We start from the raw sequence: 12,188 nt of genomic DNA on the forward strand, positions 1-12,188 counted from the left end.
CCAGCAAAGCCGGCGCAGGCAGAGCCGCGGCCGGGCAGAGCCGCGACAGCCGGTGAGCGCCCAGCCCGCCGGCACTTCCCGACAGGCAGTAGCGCGGGCAGCCCCGGCGGGGCGGGGAGCTGCAGACAGGCACTGCGAGGGGCAGCCCTGGCCCGGGCTCCGCCGTATATAAGCGGCGCGGGGTCCTGCGAGTGCGGTCCTGTCACGCTCGCACGGGGAGGAGGCTGAGGTGGCGATGGCGGATTTTGATCCTTACGACGATCGGGCCTACAGCAGCTTCGGCGGCGGCCGGGGGTGAGCGCGGCGCTGCGGGCGGCGCCAGGGCTTGGGCTGCTGGGGATCGCCTAGGGCTCCCCCCGGAGCTGGGAGGGAAGGAAGGAGTGGCGCTCCGCGCTACCCCCCCTCGGCCGGGCGAGGAGGGGGCGCGGCCGGGCAGGGCCTAGCCTGCCCCTTTCCCTGTGGAGATGGCGGGCGGGCACGGCGGGGGGGCGGGCGGAAAGAGGGACGGGGACACGCTGCCTCTAGGAACCTTTCGGGCCTGTTGTAGCCCGCCGCCTTCCCTTCTCCGGGGGACTGGGGTGAACCTGGTGGGGCGCATTTCCCTCCGGCCTTGGCGAGCCCGCTTTGTGAGGCGAGGAGGAGGCTGTGGTGTCCCGGGAGTGGGTAGCGGCCGTCCACTCGCAACGTGGGGCGAGTGCCACAAGGTTTAGGGCCTGGTGGCTTGGGGGGCGCTGGGAAGGAACGGGAGGAGGAGGGTGTCGCTGTGTTCCCGCCGGCCCAGAGGCGAAGGGAGGGGGGGTAGGGAGGTGCGGGGCCAGAGCCAGAGTAGGCCATGAGGCGCTCCTGCAGGGACAGACCGGAGACGGGAGGAGGGAGCTCCCCGGGAAGGACTGTAGTGGGGCGAGAGGCCCCTGTGCCGGCGGCGCGAGCTCCGCACGGCGAGGTGCCCCCGGGAGCGGGCAGCGCTGTGATGCCTGCAGCGGGGGGGGGGGGGACGGGAGGGCTTTGTGGTGCATCCGGCCGGGGAGGACTGTGAGCCGCCGTCCTGCCTTATCTGGGGTGCTGGCTCCGAATCTCCCATCTGTAGGAATAAGGCTTATCTCGTCTCTGTTTCTTTGCGGGAGAGTGCATGTAGGGGAGGAGCTACAAAAACAATAACTAGCAATTAGGAAGTTTGTCTTGTATCAGATTAGGAAGATACAATTAGTAATTGACTTTTTTTGAAGACTTGTGACATACAAGTTTCTGTGTGCACTGGCATAAAACTGTGAAATAAACTGTCTTTGCGAACAAATTTTAACGAGCATGCTATTTTATAATCTAATCTTTCAATGTATGTTTCCTGATCAAGAGTGTTCTTGTCCTTTCTTGTTTTTAGAGGAATAAATAGGTTTCATTTCAGACTGTTTAGGCAATAGGGAGGAGCTACTACTGAGGTTATAACAGGAGCAAGTTTCCTTGTCTTTGGAAACACTCTAACCCTTAACCTTTGTAAGCTTGTTTTTATGCATAGATACCCTTTGTGTCTAAATAAGAGATGTCTCAGAGCAAAGAGATGATGTAGCCACTTACAGTTCTGTTATTTGTTAAATTCTATAACAAATGACCTTGTCAGCAGCCTAAAGTGGCACTTGACACTCATAATAAATTCAGATGTTACTATTTGGTCTGCCCTAGTCAATGTAGGCATGTTCTATGAAGTAATAAAATGAATGTTAAAATGTTACTTTCATATTCAGATTTCTTTAATAGAGTACTTAAACTTTCTCTCAGGCAAGATGTGGATACTTGTTTTGGTGAACTGAAGGCGTCCTGCTGATTAGTAGATGCCTTTGCAGATGAGAATGTACGTACCCTGAATTAGCTGTAGTTTTAAGCCTCAGATGCTACTAATATTAGAGTGCAACTTGTACTTGCATCTAATTTTCCAGTATTACTAGTAAGGTACTAACAGCTAATTCATGATTGCAGACCATAACAGGTCTCTGCTTTGTATAAAGTCATGTAATGTGTAGCGTAATGAAAACATGACTCTTCTTGCAGGTTCTGATTAAAGAATCTCATGTTAACTTCAAGTGACTCCTACTCATTTTTAGGTGCTCTAGGACTGTAAGAATAGTGTAAACTTAATTGAGATGTAATAGTTTTTCTGGACGTTGCATTTTGCATAACCTTTGGTCCGTATAGAGAGTGAGCATAGGATTTAAGTGTGACAGATAGAAAACAGTAATTCTCAACAAGTTCTAACATATGTAAGATATGTGCCTCTCTCTCGTGCTCTTCAAAATTATGGTGGAAGAGCAACAGAATATAACTCTGGCGTGATGAGACGGGATTTTTCTAGTGCACTGGTTAAGACCTGAAGCATAATACTATGGTATGCAAAAGTCACTTTATTCCAGATGAGGAACATGCTGCTGGCTTTAATAACAAAAGGCTTACTATAAAAGCTTTTTGGTAAGTGTTTTGGAGCCCGAAACTTGACACAAAAATCTGTGCTTAAGCATACTGAGGCCTAGCTGAAATTCTGTAGAATTGTAACATCTCTTGAGCTTCTCAAAGTTGAAGGAAACTGAGTATTTCTCACTCCTGACTTGCTGATAAGCTGTTTGTTTAGATGTGGCTCTAAGCACTGGGCTTAATGCTGGACATGTTACCCAAAGGTTAAGATTCATCTGCTGAAGTAAGTAAAAGTGAAAATGGAGAGCTAGTCTTCATCCTTCTGGCATTTTGGATCCTGTGGCTTACCCATTTAGTGTTAATGAATGTCTCCTAATTTTTAGGCTTGGTTAAGCTTTTTGTTGAAGACATCTAAAGCTTACTGTAGATCTCTGGATTGCTTGAATAAATCAAGTTCGGTTGTGGTCTTGGAGATTCTTGACAAAACTTGTATTCTGGTGAGCCTTGTGCAGCCTCTGGTAAAGCACTGACGTTGGAATCCAGTTAGGTTGTTGTCTCTGTGCTGTGCAAAAAGAAAAATACTGAGCTATTGTTTTGATCCTTGGTGAAAGGCTATTAAACTCAAACTAGCTTTCAAAATATTCTTTGTTTTGAACTTTGACAGATCTTGTTTTCTGGAGAGAATAACTAAACCTTCTAAAAGAATAGCTTCAAAATGAAATTTTAGCTGTTCTTTTGCCTCAATATGGCCTTACAGTGTCATTAACTCAGTCCACCAAAAAGTAAGGCTAGTTGTAGGGATGTCTGCTTCTGCATTTGCTAGAAGCAAGCTTTCTTCTTCATCTTTCTGCTTTGGTTTTCTGAAAAAGAAATTAAGTAGTTGTGTTTCAGATTCCCACATTAAGATGACATAATTATTACCTAATTGTGTCTGAGCAAAAATTACTGAGTGGGAAATGCAGATATTCATTTAACACTTTGGTGTGACCCAGTTCACTTAGTTCAGAGATGTTTTTAATTATAGTTGACTTTTGTCCTATTTTGTTACAAATGAGAGCATCTTTCAATCTCATTGTTTGGTTAGTGAAGTTAGCCTTTTTTTGATTTTGCTGCTTCAGTGTTAAAAAAATGTAGGGAAGTGTTAAAAAAAACTCTTTTTGTGTTGCTCTAGCTGGATTCTGTAGGAAACTTCATTTGGAACCTAGTTAATGACCATTCCTGTTCTTCAAATGGAGACTAAAATAGCAAATATATAGTTATATGTTTGATAACTGAGGCCTTAGTAGATCAAATTCAAGAGAGTTTTCTGACTTGGTATCAGTAGGAATTGCACAATAGGGCATGGATTTCCACACACACACCCCGTGAAGCTCTGGTGTGCTATGGTAGAAATAGTTTGTCTGTAGCACAAAAAATTCTTTTGGGGATTGTGAACTTGAGGGTGTGGTTTCAGAAGCAGCTCAATTGATCTGAGTGGAGGTTGCTGTTGAGAGCAGCAGTCTGAGCCCGTGCTTTCATTTTCCTTCCCATGTTGGCACAAGTGTTCTTTGCAGCTATCGAGATCACCTTACTGATCTGGCTGAGAATTCAACTTCAGGATGAGTTTTTAGGTGAATCAGCTCACTGGATGAGATGACTAGCAGTTCAAGGAACATGGTGAGAATGTGTAGAAGGGGGGAATGCACCTTTCAAACTCAGCTGAAGCAATTCTGATGTTGTTATAGAACATAAAAACTAACTTTTTTTTTTTTCTGCAAATGTATGGTATTTTAATAGCTGTCTGTAAGGCCATAGGAGAGAATTAAGGACAAAGGCATGGAACTCATTCTACATACGACAGAATTCTTTAGAAGAGCAACTCTGCTTTCTTGGAGTTCCTCCTTAAAACTCAGACTTGTGACTAAAGCTAATCCTGCTATACATAGGCAGCACGCATTTATAGTAGCTTTAGTTCTCCGGTATGTTTTTGACTTGTTAATGAGACAAAGGCAGATAAGGAATATTGTCAAAAATGCTAAAATATGAACATGGGTGGACACTAATTAAATATATGTAGGTTGTGATTCAAGTACTTTTAGCAGCATGCTGATAGTGTTGAATAATGACTCCTGCACGGAGCTGCTACCGTAAAAAGGTACAAATTGACAGGCTTACCTAGGAAGAGTTAAGGAATCTTGTTCAAGATTTCTGCATTATCTGATTCATTAGTAATAAAATATTTATTCTGGAATGAAAAAAAAAAAAAGCAGACAAGTACATTGCTTGCCCGATGGATTTTCTGCCTGCATGTGACCAGCCAGAATAAAAGGAAATAATAAAATTGTTTGACCTTCTGTATTTTAGGTAGGACTCTGCAGAAATTGGTCCATGTCACACTAGCAAATCCTGGTTTGGTACAGTTTGTGTTCCATTGTGCTTTTAAATGCACAGCGAGCCCCTGGGAAAGGGAGCAGACATGAACAAAGCCCAGTGAAAGTAAGACGTTGAAGAGAACATGGGCAGAGTAGTAGGTAGGCATCTCAGGTAAAAGTCAAAGATTGCTTAGGTGGGGCAAATGGTGTTGGAACCAGTGACCATGGCATTGTGTGGCCGAGAAGTCCAGGAGCTATAACTTAAGGTTGCCTTTTGCCCACAGTACAAATCTTGCTGTCTGTACAGGAGATCAAAATTAGCTTTAGAAGATTAGGCTCCGCAGGAAATTAACATTATATGTTTTATTAATACAGTAAAGGATTTAGCTGGTATGCTCTAGTTCCTCAGCAGCCAATGCCAATAGCCTTACTGAGACTGAGGGAAAAGACAGCCTAGTTTACCTTGATCTGTAATTCACAAGGCATGAAGGAAGAAATAAATGTCCAAATAGCACTGAAATTGTTTTTTCTGCCTTGGAACAGCTCGCTCAACCAAATTTATGTGATCAATTCAAAGTATTCCAGTCCAGATATCTGATAGTTAGGGCAATAACCTCAGAGTTAGGATGAGGTATTTGTTAAGCTAAATGCTGCTGAAAGAATGTAGATGGTTGTGGAGTAGATGTTGATAATATACTAATTAAAAGCATTGGATCCAGCATAATTTCAGGAAAAGCTGAAGAGCCTGTGCCATGGAAGTATTTATTCTCTGCTATTCTTAAAATCTAGTCTAGTATGTGTTTTTTAAGTAGTAACGTTTTTGAGTAAGGGACAGTAGAGAGAACCTTATGTTGCTTTTCTTAAGGGATTGCAGGATGAGAAAGAAGTTCATTCATCACTTTGTTACTGAGTTCACCTGCAACGTATTTAAATATATTGTTCATTTTTTTCCCACTGAAGTACTGGATCAGGTAATACTAGAAAGGAGTTGGCCAATAGTGGAGGTGGCAGGTACAGGCAAAGGGATAGAAAAATTAACCAAAGCTGTAGAAAAATCCACTTCCAAAAAGTCAGACAGCCTGAGCGGTGCTATATGCACTGGGAGTCGTGTTCCAGAGACACTGTGCTTTTCTCAACAGGTCTCGTGGTGGTGGCCTTGGTTCCCGCAAACAGAAAGAGCTGCCAACAGAACCCCCTTTCACAGCATATGTGGGAAACCTACCCTTCAACACTGTTCAAGGAGACATAGATGCCATCTTCAAGGATCTCAGTGTAAGGAGTGTACGACTAGTCAGAGACAAGGAAACAGACAAATTTAAAGGTGAGTGTTTGGAATTTTAGTTGTAGGAGAAAATGAGGAACTTCTAAGGTCACTTTAATCAGGAATTTCAGTCCCTACAGTGCAGTTAGCTTGTTGATCTGTGTTTTGTTTTTTATGTTGACTTATGCAGGTTTCTCACTCACTAACAAAAACGCATTTCATTTGAATGAGATTCACTGTTGCTTCCATCACCTTAAGATACAGACTAACCTGTACAAGAGTCAATATTTGCCCTGCCATAAAAGGACTTTCTCAAACCTTGTTCGTCTTGTGTGAATTCTAACAAAGCTGAAGCCTCTGACCCACTTAAGATCCGTGACCTTAAGTGTTGAGTACTTAAACAATCTTTCTTTAGTTCAGAAGACTCCCATTTCTTTGGGTCTGTCTCTTTTTTTAGTAAACAAGGAGAGAAAGCAAGTAGATAAGCTATTGAGACAATTGTTATAGAGGATGCAAACCTGATTTCCATTGGAATTGGCCAGTGGAAAGGGAGTATATTTCTAAGTTACTTTTAGGGGTGGGAAAAGGCTTAACTCGTATAACAGAGGGTCTTAGAAAAAGAATTAATTTCACTAAATGATGACACAAAAAGACTGCTGGCCAAGCAGGTACTTCAGCTGCTTGTTTAAAAATACTAGTAACCAAATGTCAATATTCAGCTAAATAACTGTGTAAAGGCGTAGATCAAATTAATCTGCAGTGAGAAGCCTATAGTAAAGGGAATTAATCGGGCTCTTGGCATTCGCATAGTGCCCATACAGAGTTCTATTTCAGGATTTGTCCCCATCATTAATAGGCATAGGTAAATGTATTCATCGTTAGCGATGTTTGGTTTCTGAGTTGCATGTCTTGCACTTACCAAATCGTAGCTCATGTTTGAAAGAGAAGGGAAGCTATTAGCAGATATGCAGGAAGAGTAGCTTCTTACAAAAGCCTTTTAAAGGTGCTGGCATTAATTTCTGAGGTTCTTTTTACAGGATTTTGTTACGTAGAGTTCGATGAGGTGGAGTCACTCAAGGAAGCTCTTACGTATGATGGTGCAGTAAGTATGCTTGCAATTAATTTGTGAAATGAAAAGATAAGCACACGTCTCAGACTCCTTTGTTTGGAGTTGGTACATTCTGAAGAGATTCTCCCCTTTATTTAACAGCTTTTGGGTGATCGATCACTCCGAGTGGACATAGCAGAAGGCAGAAAACAGGATAAAGGTGGCTTTGGCTTCAGAAAAGGTGGCGGTCCTGATGACAGAGGTGACTTCCATTTTTCTGAATAGCTTCTTAAACATAATGGTTGTAGTTATGACTTCTGGTGCTAACTAATGCTAAGACAGGGCATGCAAGTAAACACAAAGATTATGTAGGAATGAGAAATGTTATATGTATTTACCCATTTCTAACCTAGCTGCTGCCGCTCCTGAAATGTCTGGAATAGATGTGCTTTGTGTCCAAAAGCTGAATGTGTTGTCACTCCTAGCCCAGGAAGTGAGACCAATACCCCTAGTAATGTACAGTGTCTTGCAGAGGATAATCATAAGCCCAACAGTCTGATCTGCTACTATTTTATTTTGTTGTAAGAAAAATGAGTAAGCTAAGTAAGCACAAGTAGACAAGTACTTATTTTGGACTATCTCTGGTTTCAGTGTAAAAACAGGCTTTGCTATACTTGAAGCTTCATTGAACTAGATGCGCTACAGGTTTCCATTGAATGTGTATTAGAGAAACTTTTCTGACCACTTGTTCTTGATTAACTTAAACTGATGTTTTGTTCATATGGAATGGAACTTGGTAGTACCGAAACGAAAGGATTTTCAAGCAGCATGACTTTGGATATTGAAGGACTGAAACTTTGGTTTGGTATCCCCTTGATCAGCCTTTCCCGCAGCTTTAGACCTGAACACAATTGTGGCTTTTTTCCTAGGAATGGGAGGAGGTTCCCGAGAATCCAGAGGAGGTGGATGGGATTCCAGAGATGACTTCAATTCTGGTATCAGTATTAACACTTATACAGATAGGCAGCCTAAAAAGCACAGAGTTGTTCTCATTTTCATGTCAGCTACATTTGTCCCCATTACTGTTTTGATTGAGTCTACTGTGTGCCAACTTTGGACATCCTGCAGCTGCAGTGGGATTCTTCAGGGGGAATCTTCCAGTGCCTTATAACAGAGGAAAGAGTCTTGATTGTAAATATTACGAAACAATCCTAAATGACAGAATGCTTGTTCAAATGTAGCCTATGGTGTCTAGGTTTTAAGCATTTCTCAAACATGAGGCCCAGTACATTTCTGAATAGTAGCAGAAACAGACAGATCGTGTGGAAAAGCTGATACTGTATTCTTTCAGAGCAGAGGCTTTCACCCTCTTAAGGAGATGTGAAATCATTAGATGTGTATCCCTGAAGCAACTGACTTCTCCAAAGATGTATTAGTGTTCCAAAGCACTTTTAAATGCAGAATGTTCCTAAACTTCTAGACCTGTTACAGTAATTCAAGTTGCAGCAAATGACTGAGCTTGCTGAGTGGCAGGTAGTGATGGAGCCACTGGGTTTGCTCTTGACTTCCAGTCAGTTTCTAGCTATTGGAATCCAGGGTGACATTAACACAATTTCTTTTGTCCTCTGAAATTGTGGGTTTGGTCCATTTTCTGATGGGGAGATGTTGGCAAGTGCAACTTTGCAATGTCTGGCCTCTGCGTGAGTGGAATGGACAAAGTAGAAGGAGCGGTACTGAAGTGTGCCCTGGGCACGAGCATGAAACTGAAGCATGGTGCTGGAGAGGCTTGCTACAGCGCTGCGCTTAACCTGCCTTTGTAGCTAAGCATTCTGGTGTCACAGCTTTATGTCTTTCTTGGCAGCTTCAAATGCAGATGCATTTCAGCTTGTTAGATGCTGGATGAGTGATTTGCAAGCCAAAAGTTTAGCATTTAAGTCTTAGTTGCTACAGAAGCTTTTCTTCTCAGGTTGTACAGCCCTGCTCTGGATTGAGTCTTTAAAGATGGTTGTTTGGCACTGAAGTAAAGGACAGTTCTGCAACGCTGCCAAATACTGAAGTGGGAAAGAAAATATCAGTTGTGAACAAAACTTTCTCTTCCAGGTGGCTTCTGAAAAACTGAGTATATCCCTTTGGGGGTGCTGTTAGCCTGAGGTGTCCTTCTCCCATGGAGTGCAGATGATGGGGGCTTGGAGACATACTCAGGATAGTCATTGGTACAGAATGGAACTCTGGCCAGTGACAGAGTCCTTGATGGTTTTTTTGGTACATAAATGGAAGAAATGCTGAAGAACTGAAGAAAAAGTATTTCATTTACAGTGTGAACTGTTTACTTGTAGTACAACTAAAAAGCCTTTGGGTTTTGCTGTGTTTTTTCAAAGCCTTTGTTTTATAAGGACTATATATTTCACTACTGCCTAGCTATCTTCCCATTTGCTCTCTCCTGCAGATTTCATGCTAAGGCTGTAGCCAGTGTGACCTTCTGGCTACAGCAGTACTCTGGGTACTTGTCTTGTTGTCTCTGAATTCAGCTAGTGGTGTTAGCATTCTGAAGCTGCAGCTGAAGCTCATATTTTAAGCTGCCTTGATGACCCACTCTCCAACACTGCAGTAAGCCTCTAGGTGGATAAAAGTGTTTCTGAACTTGGCATAGTATACTTGAGTCATATGGATTCCGTTTGAAACCTTCTAGAACGTGTTAGAGATCTGTGAAGCAATCTGTCTGTGGACAAAGGCTCTCAGTGCATCATCTTGGACTGACAGCAGTGACTTGCAAGGTTTTCCAGTCACCCAGATAAAAATCTAGATTAAAAGTATTGCAAAATGTGCTCTTTAAATTTACTGTCTTCCGTCTTCAGGATTCAAAGATGATGACTTCTTGGGAGGCCGGGGTAGAGGAACCCGTCCTGGAGACCGGCGACCACCAGGTGCCTCAATGGGAAGTGGTGGCACTGGTCGCTTCAGAGATGGGCCTCCCCTCCGTGGATCTTCCATGGACTTCAGAGAGCCAACAGAAGGTAAACTCCATATCTTCTGAGACTGCTGCTTTCTTTGTCAGGTTGAAGCTACTAGCCTTGACAGACAGACCGTAACACCTTAAATCTTTTTTCTTTCAGAGGAAAGAGCACAGCGGCCCCGACTTCAGCTCAAACCTCGAACAGTTGCTACTCCCCTCAATCAAGTAGCCAACCCAAACTCTGCTATCTTCGGTGGAGCCAAGCCCCGAGAGGAAGTAGTAAAAGAGCACGACTGAATTTGGGGTTGAGAGGGAATGGGGAGGCGGGAGAAAAAGCAAGACAGTACAGAGTGACTAGCTCTGCTGGAATGTCAACCCTGCAGTTTACCATTCCTGCCATCTGGCATTTGTCCTCTTTGAAACCGAAAACACAGAGCTTGTGAATGCATGTCAGCTGTTAACAAGTGGTTTTTAGTACGTTCTTGGCTTTGCTGTATCTAGTGCCTGCTTTGTGCTGAGTTTCCCTCTTCTGTTTCTTTCCAAGCAGCACAGTTGCCAGTAGATAAGACAGTGTAGCTGCTTCCACATGTGTGGAGGTCTCTGGACAAAGGTGCTGCTTCAACTTCTTCGTTTCTGGGTTTGTTTTACTTTAGAAGCGCAGGTTAGACTTAGTTACTGCCCTGTATTGTTTCCTTTGACTTCCTCAGTGCTCCTCTTCTGACCTGCATGTCTTGTTCTGTATTGCTGTGGCTCTGAAGAGGAAAACTGGAGAGTCCAGATGAGTTGAACAGAAAAATTTACAGTTCTAACCAAGTAGTGAAATACCATTTATGACAATTGATCATAGTTACTATATACAGCAGAGCCCCTTATAAAATGAAGGGGGACAGCTGCCCTTTCACACAGGTTACCAGGAAATGTCAATTTAATAGATGCAAGCAAAATGGGCTGACAAGAAGCCTGGTGAATAGGTGGTGGAATCAATATGCATAAAGCATCTGCCAGCAGACTTGTGCTGGTGGCTGTCTATTGACTTCAAAATGGTATGATACTACACCTCTGAGCTCAAGGTTAGTGCTGCAAAAATGTGCCTGTTTGAGCACAACTGCTCACTGGCTCTTTCTGCTTACTTTTTTTTTTGGGTTTTACATGTTTGGTAAATTTTTAAATGAAGTTTCTACAAATAAAATTGACTTTTTTATTTTTGTTCAAGGAGCGTATACTTTGCCATGCAGTATGTAATCGCCATTATCCCCTGTATTTCTTTGCCCAGTGGTGTACAGTTTTAAGACCTCTGCTTTCAGAATACCTTGAAAATGGGCAGATTAGAAATCGTTCTGCTATAGATTCTCTTGATGTGGAAGTTTGGGTGAAAAGCATCTCTAATTGCTGCATCTCTCTTCACTTGAAATGTTTCCTGCCAGTGCTATGTGGGAGGAAGGGAGGGGAGGCTGGAGCAAAAGGAGATGGTTGATCTCTAAAAACAAAACCCGGATCTATAATGCTGAAGTGTAGATGTGTCCAACGCATGAGAAACTTGGGCCCCTAATGCGAGTGCTGACAGCTTTCAGATAAACCTGCCAGCACACCAGCGTGCTTGCAAGAGGAGGCTGGAAGCATGGCTGCTTCACTATCAGCAGCATCACTGCTGGTAGTGAGTGTCTTCCCTAAAGTTACCTGCGTAATGTCAGAGTCCCAGCAATTTACAGAACTACTCTTTCCTTCCTTCTGCCTCTCACTTAATCTGCTTCTGAGATAAGAACCATTTGTCTAACACTAATACTTAATTTAAGACAGACATGCATTTGTGTGGTTGTATTCCAAACAAATAATTGACCTATTTACATCTTCAATGTGGAAAAGATTTTAAGAACAAATTCCCATAGAAAAACTCACCTCTAGTCAAGACAGTTGACTTTTAAATGTAAAAATGAACACGAAAAAAAGGAACAGAATTCCAAACACTTAACACATTCTGCTTCATAACAAAATAAATTTATGGATATGGTATTTTGTGAATGATCTTTTAAATAAAAGAAAACATTAAGTAATATTTAACATTGGTCTTTATTTGAGTCTGCTATAGCATGTTCTCCCCTTCAGTTTTCAAATGTTAATTTGGAAATTTGCTCCCCCATATTTTATGGGGAAGCAGTACCAGACCTGTTCTTATAC

General features: G+C 42.8%; 1 protein-coding gene across 1 annotated transcript; it reads left to right on the forward strand.

Annotated features, from left to right (window-relative positions):
- Nucleotides 1-235: 235 nt before the first annotated feature.
- On the forward strand, nt 236-10,310 carry EIF4H (eukaryotic translation initiation factor 4H; the record flags this gene model as incomplete). The annotated part of the gene is made up of 7 exons (XM_082008704.1): nt 236-294; nt 5,891-6,072; nt 7,050-7,114; nt 7,223-7,322; nt 7,990-8,055; nt 9,916-10,074; nt 10,174-10,310. The coding sequence occupies 7 exons, from the start codon at nt 236-238 to the stop codon at nt 10,308-10,310; spliced, it is 768 nt and encodes a 255-aa protein (XP_081864830.1).
- Between the last annotated feature and the right edge of the window lie 1,878 nt (nt 10,311-12,188).

This window comes from Phaethon aethereus (assembly GCF_964289735.1).
Source record: "Phaethon aethereus genome assembly, chromosome: 19".
NCBI classification, from domain to species: Eukaryota; Metazoa; Chordata; class Aves; order Phaethontiformes; family Phaethontidae; genus Phaethon; species Phaethon aethereus.